Consider the following 13,159-nt stretch of genomic DNA (forward strand, 5'->3'; position numbering starts at 1 on the left):
CGTTCTGTGCCATAACCTTCAATTTGGGGTGGCAGGGTGGCATAGTGGTTAGCACAACGCTTTACAGTTCCAGCAACCAGGGTTCAATTTTCGTAGCTGCCTGTGAGGAGTTTGGACATACTCCCGAGTGCTCCGGTTTTCTCCACGCTCCAAGCACGCATCGATTGGTAGGTTAATTGATCACTAGAGATTACCCTGTGATTAGGCTGGGGTTAAGTCGGGGGTTTCTGAGCAGCACAGTTCGAAGGGCCAGAAGGACCTATTCCACAATGTTTGTCAATAATAAAATAATAATAAAAATAAATTATAAACAGTGACTGAGATATACTCAATTCAAACAATTTTCAAAACATTTCCTAGCTTAAAACAGTGCTGTAAAGTTGTTGAATGTGGTATTATTATTTTATTACTTAGTTGTTATTCTTTATTCGCTCACTTACTCCTTTTTCCCCAACAAAATGAGAATATATATATATATGTATGTATGTAATATATGTGTGTGTGTGTATATATATATATATGAGGAGTACACAGGGAAATCTTTTCTGTGTAATGGATTTGTTCACTGACTTTTATGAATAATGCAATGGGGGCCCTCAACTCACAAGTAGGAGGGGTTATCCCCCACAGCTAAACATTTCCTCTAGCTCAACGCAGGGTCATCTACTGGAGACCTCAGCCTTGGAATCACACGTTCGTTGCCATTTTTGTTATTATTTGCGTTTCTTGGTTCTTATTTGTTCAGGGAGTAGATCGATTAAGTTTTATTCTAATTTCAATGATACATTGACAGATAAATACAGATGGCTAAGGACAAGGTAAAATTCATTTCTTTTAATGTCAATGGGCTATTAAATCCAATCAAACGTAAAAGAATTTTATCCAATTTGGAACAATTTGATTCATACTGGGAAAAATGGTTTAACTGCATAATGCCTCATAGGCCTGATTTTATTCTCACAAATCAATGAATCTGTTGTAAAAAAGATCACTCCCTACTTGTACATAGTTCTTTCCTTTTGCTTGTTTTTTCTTTCCACTCTTTTCTATAAGTGTGTACCTCAGATAAATACTTTGTGGAGATTTGTGATATATATGATTATATGATATATATGTACAACGTCTGAAATACATCTTATGGAAATGTTTGTTTGATGATGAACTTCAATAAAAAAATAAATTACAAAAAAAATGAAAATGCCTTGAGATGGTCAAGGACGACATCTGCAGCATGCTGCCATCCTCACTGGACCCCTACAATTCACCTGCCAACACAACCGATCAACAGACAATGCAATAGCCACAGCTCTGCACACCGTCCTTACACACCTAAAAGAAGTGGGATGCTCATGTGAGAATGTTGTTCTTGGACGACAGTTCAGCATTCAACACCATAATTCCCTCCAGGTTCAACAAGAAGCTCAGAGACCTTGGCCTTTACCCTGCCTCGTGCAGCTGGATCCTGGACTTCAAGTCAGATTGCCAGCAGGTGGTAAGAGTGGGCTGGCTCCCTCACCTCTGCCCCTGTGACTCTCAACACAGGTGCCCCTCAGGGCTGTGTACTAAGCCCCCTCCTTTACTCTCTGTATACCATGACTGTGTCACCACCCAGAGCTCCAATCTGCTAATTAAATTTGCTGACAACACTATGTTGATTGGCCTTTTCTCAAACAATAATGAGGTGGCCTACATGGAAGAAGTTATCTTTCTGACACAGTGATGTCAAGAAAACAACCTCTCCCTCAATGTTGCATAATCAAAGGAGCTGGTTGTGGACTACAGGAGGATGGAGATGGGCTAACCCCTATAGACATCAATAGATCTTGGTTGAGAGGGTGAAGTTTGAGAGGGTAAGTTTCTCGGCATAAACATCACCGAGGACCTCACGTGGTCTGTACAGACTAGCTGTGTGGTGTAAAAGGCACAACAGCACCTCTTTCACTTCAGACGGTTGAGGAAGTTTGGTATGGGGCCCCCAGATCCTAAGAACTTTCTACAGGGGTACAATTGAGAGCATCCTGACTGGCTGCATTACTGCCTGGCATGGGAACTGTACCTCCCTTCATTGCAGGATTCTGCAGAGAGTAGTGCGGCCAGCCCAGTGCATCTGTAGATGTGAACTTCCCACTATTCAGGACACTTACAAAGACAGGTGTGTAAAAAGGGGCCAAAGGATCATTGGAGACCTGAGTCATCCCCAATCACAAACTGTTCCAGCTGCTACCATCTGAGAAATGGGACCGTAGCATAAAAGCCAGGACCATTTCTTCCACCAGACCATTAGACTGATTAATTCATGGTGACTCAACTGCGTTTCTATTATATTGTCTATCCTGTTGTACGTAATATTTATTATAAATTACTATAATTGTAGATTGCACATTTAGACGGAGACGTAGTGTAAGTATTTTTACTCCTCAGGTATATGAAGGATGTAAGTAATAAAGTCAATTCAACTCATGTCTTGAATTATCAAAGACTCTGCTCTTTAGTGTAAGTATGTCTTCAGGTAGACCTGGCCTGTTAACTCCTATATGATCCATGCATGTAATTTGTCCCTGTATACAGTAGCTCCTAAAATGATATATTGCATAAACTGCTTAAATATGCACTATTTAATATACTATATATACAAAAGCATGTGTGGTGTACTTTTGCATACCTCTAATCTGTAATGTACAGTCTCTTCTACACCTTGCGAAGATATTGTACACCTTTGTACAAAATGTCAAGTCTACATTTTACTATTCTTATCTACTACCTGTAGCAGACACAGCTTCTTTGTGTTACCTGCATATATTTCATTTTCCCTGTGTACCTCCCGAATGTCGTTTAGTCCCTTACAAGTCTGCTTGTAATGTGCATATTTACCTCATATATATTCCTACTGCGCCTGTACAACACATGTATGTAATCTAGCATTAATATTTGATTTCCTGCATATAACATGGTGTCATTATATAGTCCCAATCAGTATACTGGCCCTGTAAACATTATACGTTAAAGAAATACAATTTCTTAATTATATTTAAGAAAGGTATAAAGTTCGTGTTTTCTTTCTGCATGAAAATGTACAGTCCCTGTATAACTCCCATTATATATGTTCCCTTCCTGGATTACTCAGTACATTTTATACTCAGTACTTTAGAGCTTCTGACTTCAGTTTACAGCTCGTCTCTTAGCTCCTACGATTGACCATCTTTTGTTGCCGTGTTAAACTACCGAGTGTCGCTTTGCCTCCTGTGATATCAGCCAAGGTGAGACTCCCACGTCACTGTGCAATAAGAAGCTGTAACTTGTGTGGCATCGCTGACTCTCACCTACCTGAATATCACAGCCACCAGCACTGGTCAGCCACTGCAGAGCCTCTAAGTTCCCGGTGGCAGCAGCGTCGTGGGTGGGAGTCGCTCCATTCTTGGCCCTCTTGTTCGCTGACAACTTCGCCTGGGTGATGAGGAACTTCAAGCAGTCCAGTCGGCCGGCCCTGGCGGCGTGATGGACCGGGGAGGCGCCCAGGTGATCCTCGATGTTCCCGTTCAGTCGGCCGTGGGCGTCCAGGCTCTTCAGCGTTTCTAGGTCCCCATCCTTCGCGGCGAGCAGGCACGGGTGAGGAACCATCCCGGTGGGTGATGGTGAACCATTTGTCCGGCTGCCGGCTGCTGTGCCGAGCTCAGAGCTGGCTTCTGTCAGCACGCTGTCACGGGAGAGCTCAGTTACCCGATCAGGTGTAGTCATGCAGGGAGGTTGGAAGTACTGCACAATGCTCAGCCTGCATTAGAGATAATTACTCTCCAGCAGGACCACCTCCTGACCTTCGTCTCCTACCATCTGCCAGACTACTGAAAGATGGACTGATAAACTGCTTTCTTTTGAGAGCTGAAAGGATAGTTGCTTTTCTGCACTGTCATGTATCACATTTCTCCTCCTGTCCCATGGGAGCAGGTCATAGAGTCATAGAGCACGGAGACAGGCTGTTTGGCCCATCTGGTCCATACCCACCATTGCTTCCTGAGCTAACCCTATTTGCCTGCATTTGGCCAATATTACTCCAAATCATCCCTATCCATGAACCCATCTGTGTCTTTTAAACACTGTAATTATATCCATCTCCTCTCCCTCCTCTGGCAGCTCATTCCACATATCCACCACCCTCTGTGAGAAAAACTTCCCACTCAGGTTCCCTTAAATGTTTATCCTCTCACCTTAAACCTATTCCCTCCGTATTCCAGGGGGAAAAATCTTGACCGTTTACATTATCGATGCCCCTCAGAATTTCATAAAACTCAATAAGGTCACCCCTCAACCTCCAGTGCTCCGGGTAAAAACGTCAAGATTCAAGATTGTTTCATGTCATTTCCAGTACATAAGTGTAATAGAGAATGAAATAATTGCTACTCCAGATCTGATGCAACACACAAAAAAAACAACAAAATAAAATAAAGTACACAATAATTTAAAAAGACACAACAAATACATAAGATAGCTTATATAAATTGATCAATTGTATGTCTATAAAGTGACACTAGACACAGGAGTGACTGTACTCAAGGTGTTTGAGAGGAAATAATACAGTAGTGGTGCTGGGGTTTGTGAAGGGGCAGGTTAGTGGGTGGAGGTGTTGATCTGGCTTACTACTTTGGGAAAGCATTTGTTTCTGAGTCTGGTGGTCCTGGTGTGGATGCTAAGTAGCCTCATCCCTGATGGGAGTGGGACAAACTGTCCATGAGCAGAGTGGGAGGGATCCTTTGTGATGTTACTGGCCCTTTTCTGGCACCTTTCTTTATGCATGTCCTTCACAGCAGGAAGGCTGTGCCAATGATACTGATGCACCATCAATAACTCTCAGAGACATGAGGCGAGATATAGGCTTTATTGGCTGGAAAAAAGAACAAGCAGCAATTGACCACCACACTACATCCTGGAGACTGAGGCCGGGGTGGTGTCTCCAATCGCTTTTATACCGGGGTCTGTGGGAGGAGCCACGGTCAGTGGGAGGAGCCACAGGAGCAGTCAGTGGGGGGGGGGGCATTAGGCAGTTTTGTCTACCCCTTGAAGACCCTTCTTGTCCTTTGCAATGCAATTTCCATACCACACAGTGACACAGCTCATTAGGATGTTCTCTACTGTGCATCGATAGGACGCGAGTATTGATGTGCAAAGTCCAGCTCTCTTCAATCTCCTCAGAAAGCAGAAGCATTGTCCTAGACCATCCAGCCTCTACTTATAACTCCATATAACCTAAGTCCTTCATCCTTGTCAACCTTTCCTGCACCCTGTCCAGCTTAATGACATCAGGCCACAGGCAAACAATCAGGTCAACAACAAACTGCTGGAGGAACTCAGTGAGTGGGGCAGCATCTGTGGTGGGAAGTGGATAATTGACAGTTTGGGTCAAGCCCTTTCACCTGGACCTGCCTCAACCCAGAACTTCAACTTTCCGTTTCCCTCCATTGATGCCGAGTTCATCCAGCAGCTGTTTGTTGTTCCAAAGTTTAGCATCTGCAGTCTCTTGTGTCTCCACTGCTGGGATATTGGTTAGCAGCCCATAAAGTTAGTATCTGTTATGGTGGGGTTTATACCTCAACTGCACCTGGGAAATTAGAACTTTCTGAGCTTTGTGGTTGAATAAAACTGCTGCTACTAGACCCACTGGGACGGAAGTCTGTTCACTTTGAAAACTGTACAGTACGATGGTGATGCTTGGAGGACGCGTTCTCTGTGTTCAGGATCGATAAGGAATTCATGTACACTCCTTTTGCCTTTCAGCCCAATGATAGAGAGTTATTTCAGGAGTGAGCACTGATAATTTCTCCCCTCCCCTCTCTTTTTCTATTCCCCATTCTGTCTCCCCTCTTGCCCCATCTCGCTGTGGTGACTCTCCTCCTCCTCCCCTTTCTCCACTGGTAAATTCTCCTTTCCTATCAGATTCCTTCTTCTTCACCCCTTAGCTCTTCCATCTCTCACCTCCCAGCTTCTCACTTTATCTCCCCTCCCTCACCCACCTATTTTCCTTGCTCACCTGACTTCACCTATCACCTGCCAGCTTGTACTCCTCACCCCACCCCCAACCTTCCTGTTCTGGCTTCTTCCCCCTTCCTTTCCTGTCCTGATGAAGGTTCTCATCCTGAAATGTAGGTGAAGTGGGAGTTGGAATGTCTACCAGGAAAGCTAATGCTAGGAGTAATGGACCTAGGAGCTGATCCTGGTGTCAGGAAATGTTAACTGTTGCAGGGTAGGTAAACACATAAATAAACCCCATCTACAAGCAGCTGCACACGGTCAGTGCTCAGAGATTACATACTGCTTAGGGGGTTGAAGATTACAGGGAGATGGCAGGAGACTGCTGTTGAAAAAAAATGCCACGACTGAATTGCGGAGCTGACTTGAGGAGGTGAACGGCCCCCATCTGCTGTATCTTATGGTCTCTTAAAGTCAAATTATGTAATATTTCATTTCTCTGACATCCTGCACAATTCTGATTGTTTAACCATGCCTCTCTGCTATTCACTGACATTTTCATTTCTGTTAAGCAGCTCGGGGGGGGGGGGGGGGGGAGAATTATCTCCTCCCTGATCTTAGAAATTCCTTCATGTCACAAATGTGGCTTGAGCTGCTATCTGCACTATGCAGCATGGATCGGTTACTGCCTGGAAGAATGCTAAGACTGAGAAGTTCAGCTCCATAATAATAGTCACGCCCATTGACAAAGCACACGGGTACCTGGCACAGGCAGGTGCTCTGTGTGAGGCAGCTGGCAAAGCTCACGGGCCATCTGTGTCACACTTCAGACACATTGCTCCTCAGATATGTGGAGAAGGGGCTGAAAAGTTTTGAGGGTTAGGTACTCTTGGCCAAAACCCTGGTACGTCCCTGCGTGTTCCTCAGGTAAGGAGACCCTGCTTTCCAGCCCTCTCTGCTGAAAGAAAACCATAGAGTAACAGCTTGGAGCTCAAATGCCATCAGAGCAACGAGAATATTAAGACTCAGTTATTCGAATAATCTGGAATTTTTAAAACATCAGCAATTTGACAATGACACCATCAGATGATCTGAACCAAAGATTTGGCTCACAGAATGGAAACTCTGCCATCATTACCTAGTTTGACTTGCTTTTCAGTCCAGTCAACATATTTCCTCTGGAATGGCCTAGTGCAGCACTTGGCAGCTTAAGCAGAATAAAATGTAACAGGTCAACTGGTACTGCAGGACTAATCTGTAATGATCACAATACGCTATCTTTGCTTCCCCATTGTTCTTGTTCCTGGAATTCAGACAATTTCAAATATTTTTACACAATAGAAGCTTGCTGATAAGCAACACACACAAATTTTCTGGAGGAACTCAACAAGTCAGGCAGCATCCGTGGAGGGGAATAAACAGCCAATGTTTTTGAGCTGAAACCTTTCATCAGGACTGGAAAGGAGGGGTATAGAAGTCAGAATAAGCTTTTTTTGTTTGTTTCCATTTTTTTTAGAGGATTAAAGAGCATGTCTGTAGGGTTAGTACTTTGCTCTGAGTGTCAGATGTGGGAATCCTGGGAATCTCCCAGCCTTCCCAATGGACACATCTGCGCCAGGCACACTGAGATGCAGCTCCTGAGAGACCGGGTTAGGGATCTGGAACTGCGGCTTGATGACCTACAGCTTATTAGGGAAAGTGAGCAGGAGACAGAGAGGAGCTACAGGGAGTTAGTCACCCCGAGGCTGCAGGAGATAGATGAGTGGGTGAGTGTTAGGGAAGGGAAGGGAAGGGAAGAGCTCAGATAGTAGAGAGCACCCCTGTGGCCATCCCCCTCAGTAATCGTTATCTCGTTTTGGATCTCATTGAGGGGGATGACATGACAGAGGACGACCACGGCGATCGGATCTCGGCCATGGAGCCTGATTCCATAGTGCAGAAGGAAGAGAGGAAGATGAGGAATGAGGTAATCATAGGGGACTCCAGAGTGAGGGGAACAGACAGGAGGTGCTGTCTGCTTTCTAGAGATACCTGCATGGTGTGTTGCTTCCCAGATGTCAGGATACTGGATGTCTTGGATCGGGTGCAGAGTATTCTGAAGGAAGAGGGTGAACAGCAAGAAGTCTTGGTACAATTTGGTACCAATGAAATAGGTAGAAAAAGGGAGGAGGTCCTGAAGAGAGAATTCAGGGAGTTAGGTAGGAAGCTGAAAGGCAGGATCTCTAGGGCAGTAATCTCGGGATTGCTGCCTGTGCCACGTGCTAATGAGCGCAAGAATAGCATGATCAGGCATATTAATGTGTGTCTGAGAGACTGGTGTAGGGGGCAGAGCTTCGGGTTCCTGGATCATTGGGGCCTCTTCTGGGGGAGGTTCAACCTGTACAAAAAGGCAGGTTACACCTGAACCCAAAGGGGTCCAGTAGCCTAGCAGGCATGTTTAGTAGAGCTGTAAACTAATTTGGCAGGAGGATGGGAACCAGAGTGACAGGGCTGAGGAAGGAGAAAGCAAATAAATCAAAGATAGTGTGCAGCAGAGATAATATTAAGGACAGGCAGGAGATTAGGCATAATCACAGCCAATGAGATGAGTTACAGGGCAATAGAGGCGTGGTGCAGTTAAAATAGAAAGCAACAAATACTGAACTGAAAGTGTTGTACTTGAATGCACGCAGCAAAAGAAATAAAATAGATGATCTCGAAATGCAGCTACAGATAGGCAAATATGATGTTGTGGCCATCTCTGAAACTTGGCTAAAGGATGGCTGCCATTGGGAGCTGAACATCCAAGGATACACGGTGTATCAGAAAGATAGGTTAGTAGGCAGAGGGGGTGGTTGGTGTAGCCCTGTGTATAAGAAATAATATTAAATCATTAGAAAGGATGACATAGGATCGGAAGGTGTAGAGTCTCTATGAATTGAGTTAAGAAATGGCAAGGGTGAAAGAACCCTAATGGCAGTTGTATACAGGCCTCCAAACAGCAGCTGGGATGTGGATTACAAATTACAGCAGGAGATAGAAAAGGTGTGTCAGAAGGGCAATGTCATGATAATCGTTGGGGATTTTAACATGAAAGTGGATTGGGAAAACTAGGCCAGTACTGGACCTCAAGAGAGAATTTGTAGAATGTCTAAAGGATGGCTTTTTAGAACAGCTTGTTGTTGAGCCCACTAAGGGATCATCTGTGCTGGATTGGGTGTTGTGCAATGATCCAGAGGTGATAGGAGAGCTTAAGGTTAAGGAACCCTTAGGGAACGGTGATCACAATATGATTGAGTTTGCTTTGAAATTTGAGAAGGAGAAACTAAATTCCAATGTGTCAGTATTTCAGTGGAATAAATGAAATTACAATGGCACGAGAGGGGAACTGACCAAAGTTGACTGGAAAAGGACATTTGGAGGAAGGACAGTAGAGCAGCAATGGCTGGAGTTTCTGTGAAAAATGAGGGAAGTGCAAAACAGGTATATTCCAAATAAGAAGAAATTTTCAAATGGAAGAAGGACACTACAGTGGCTAACAAGTGAAGTCAGAGCCAAAGTAAAAGCAACAGAGAGGACACAGAAGGAAGCCAAAGCTACTGAGAAGATTGGGGAGCTTTTAAAAACTTGCAGAAGGAAACTAAGAAGGGTCGTTAGGAAGGAAAAGATGAATTATGAAAGGAAGTTGGCGATTAATATCAAAGAAGATACTAAAAGCTTTTTTAAGTATATGAAGGGTAAAAGAGAGTTGAGGGTAGATATAAGACCAATATAAAATGACGCTGGAGATATTGTAATGAGAGACGCAGAGATGGCAGAGGAACTGAATGCGTATTTTGCATCAGTCTTTACAGTGGAAGACATCTGCAGTATACCAGACATTCAAGAGTGTCAGGGAAGTGAAGTATGTGCAGTGAAAATTACGACTGAGAAGGTGCTCAGGAAGCTTAATGGTCTGAGGGTGGATAAATCTCCTGGACCTGATGGAATCCACCCTCAGGTTCTGAAGGAAGTAGCTGGAGAGACTGCAGAGGCATTAACAGTGATCTTTCAAGAATCGATAAATTCTGGCATTGTACTGGATGACTGGAAAATTGCAAATGTTATTCCACTATTTGAGAAGGGTGAGAGGCAGCAGAAAGGAAACTATAGACCTGTTAGCCTGACATCAGTGGTTGGGAAGTTGTTGGAATCGATTGGTAGAGATGAGATTACAGAGTACCTGGAGGCACATGACAAGATGGGCCAAAGCCAGCATGGTTCCCTGAAAGGAAAATCCTGCCTGACTAACCTACTGCATTTTTTGAGGAAATTACAAGCAGTGTAGACAAAGGAGATGTAGTAGATGTGGTGTACTTGCATTTTCAGAATGCCTTTAACAAGGTGCTGCACATGAGGCTGCTTAGCAAGATAAGAGCCCACAGAATTACAGGGGAGTTACTAGCATGGGTGGAGCATTGGCTGATCAGCAGAAAACAGAGAGTGGGAATAAAGGGATCCTATTCTGCCTGGCTGCCGGTTACCAGTGGAGTTCCACAGGGATCGGTGCTGGGACCACTGCTATATGTCAATGATTTGGACTATGGGATTAATGGATTTGTGGCTAAATTTGCCGATGATACAGATAGGTGGAGAAGCGGGTAGTGTTGAGGAAACAGAGAGCCTGCAGAGAGACTTAGATAGTTTAGGGGAATGAGCAAAGAAGTGACAAATGAAATACAATGTTAGTGTATGGTCATGCACTTTGGTGGAAAAAATAAACAGACAATTATTTAGATGGGGAGAGAACTCAAAATGCAGAGATGCAAAGGGACTTGGAAGTACTTGTGCAAGATACCCTAAAGATTAACCTCCAGGTTGAGTCAGTTAAGAAGGCGAATGTGATGTTGACATTCATTTCTAGAGGTATAGAATGTAAGAGCAGGAATGTGATGTTGAGGCTCCATAAGGCATTTGTGAGACCTCACTTGGAGTGTGCAGTTTTGGCCTCCTTATTTTAGAAAGGGTATACTGACATTGGAGAGGGATCAGAGAAGATTCACGAGAATGATTCCAGGAGTGCAAGGATTACGGTATGAGGAACGTCTGGCAGCTCTTGGGCTGCATTCCCTGGAGTTCAGGAGAATGAGGGGAGATCTTGTAGAAACATTCCGAATGTTAAAAGGCCTGAACAGATTAGATCTGGCAAAGTTATTTACCATGTATGGGAGTCTAGGACAAGAGGGCACAACTTCAGGATTGAAGGACGTCCATTTAAAACAGAGATGCAGAGAAATGACTTTAGTCAGAGGGTGATAAATCTGTGGAATTTGTTGCCACGAGTGGCTGTGGAGGCCATGTCATTGGGTGTATTTAAGGCAGAGATAGATAGGTTCTTGATTAGCCAGGGCATCAAAGGGTACGCGAGAAGGCAGGAGAGTGGGGTGACTGGAAGAATTGGATCAACCATGATTGAATAGTGGAACAGACTCAATGGACCAAATGGCCTGCTTCTGCTCCTATACCTTATGGTCTTAAGAGGGTGGGAAGAGGGAAAGGAGTACAAGCTGGCAGGTGACACCACCTGAAGGGGAAGGTGGGATGAAGTAAGAAGCTGGGAGGGAACAGCTTAAAGAAGTAGAGGGCTGAAGAAGAAGGAATCTAATAGGAAAGTGGACCATGGGAGAGAGGGAAGGAGGAGGCGAACCAAAGAGAAATGATAGGCAGGTGAGGATGGAGAGGGTTGAGAGGGTAACTAGAATGGGGAGTAGAAAAAAGGGGAGGGGCAGGGGGAGAAATGTCTGAAGTTAGAGTAATCAATGTTCAGGCCATCAGGTTAGAGGTTACCCAGACAGAATATAAGTTGTTTTCCTTCAACCTGAATTTGGCTTCATCATAGCTGTAGAGAAGGCCACGGACAGACATATCAAAATGGGAATGGGAAGTCAAAATGAAATGGCTAGTGAGAAACTATGTATGTAATCCTGGAGTCTTTGTACCCGACAGTGGCCAATGCAGTGGATTGGTCTTTTGCAGTGGATGGAATGAAGGTGCTCGATGTATCGGTTCCCCAGTGTGTGTCGGGCCTTAGCGATGCAGAGGAGGCTGCATTGAGAGACTCAGATACAATCACAAGTGAAATGTTGCCTCACTTGAAAGCTGTAGACATAGATGATGCATTTGTCAGACTTGTAGGGAGAAGTACCAGGAGGGAAATCAGAGAAGATGGACAAGTGGTCAACAGAGTTATGCAGAAAGTGATCCCTATGGAAAGCAGTGGGGGGGAGGGGTGAAGGGAGTGAAAGATGTACCTACTGGTAGGAATCGTGTTGGAGATGGCAGAAGTTACAGAGAACAATGTGTTGGATACAGAGGTTCATGAGTTGGTAGGACAAGATAAAAGGAATACTATCCCTGTTCTGACAGCAGGAGGATGGGGTGAGGCAGATGTGAGGGAAATGGAGGAGATGCAGGTGAGGGCAGTATTGATAGTGGTGGAAGGTAAACCCTGTTCTTTGAAAAAAGGAGGACATCTCAGATGTTGTAGAATGGAAAGCCTCATCCTGAGAACAAATGCGGCGAATATGGAGGAACTGAGAGGGGAGATTTTTACAAATGACAAGGTGGAAAGATGTCAGTGGATTGTCAATCTCCAGAGATGGAAACAGTGAAATCAAGAAAGGGGGAGAGGGGTCAGAGATGGACCAAGTAAATCTGAGGGCAGGGTGGAAGTTGGAGGCAAAGTTGAAATTGGGCGCAGGAAGCAGCACCAGTGCCGTCGTCAATGTAAGCTATTGGCTCTGCTCTCACAAAAATGCTAAGTGCACTCGGTTAAGCTCAGAAATTGAGCAATGAATCTCCCTGCCAGGTTCTGCAAAGCAATTATTGGAAAGATTTTGTTATGAATTCAGCAAAGTGACTTTGTATATGGCTTCAACATTTACACTAGCTGACTTTCTGGTGATCGTGGCACTCCCAGCACCTAAGCATCCAAAACAGATACATTTAGCTCCAGTTAATGGAATGAAGGAGTTATTTAACATACCAACTATTTGTTCCGTCCTCCTGCACTGTTCACTATGTACGGAGATCAGATTACAAAGAACTATTCTAGGAAGGCAGTGAACCTTTTGAAAATAGTTGCTAGAGATTTGGCTACCTGAAAACGTGTTAAATGGGTGATGTTTAATGAGTTTATCAAGGAAATCTAGGAATAAGCTCTCAGATAAAATGCTTATAGTGG

The 13,159-nt window shown here is 44.3% G+C and overlaps 1 protein-coding gene across 1 annotated transcript in view; it reads right to left on the bottom strand.

The window, feature by feature from the left end:
* Positions 1-3,630, bottom strand: part of espnla (espin like a) — a 149,515-nt gene extending 145,885 nt beyond the window's left edge. Inside the window, exon 1 of the mRNA XM_073039006.1 lies at positions 3,325-3,630. Coding sequence (XP_072895107.1) covers positions 3,325-3,618 — 294 coding nt within the window. The 5' untranslated portion in view covers positions 3,619-3,630. The remainder of the gene's footprint in view (positions 1-3,324) is intronic.
* Positions 3,631-13,159: the final 9,529 nt, after the last annotated feature.

This window comes from Hemitrygon akajei, chromosome 3, assembly GCF_048418815.1.
Source record: "Hemitrygon akajei chromosome 3, sHemAka1.3, whole genome shotgun sequence".
Classification (NCBI taxonomy): domain Eukaryota; kingdom Metazoa; phylum Chordata; class Chondrichthyes; order Myliobatiformes; family Dasyatidae; genus Hemitrygon; species Hemitrygon akajei.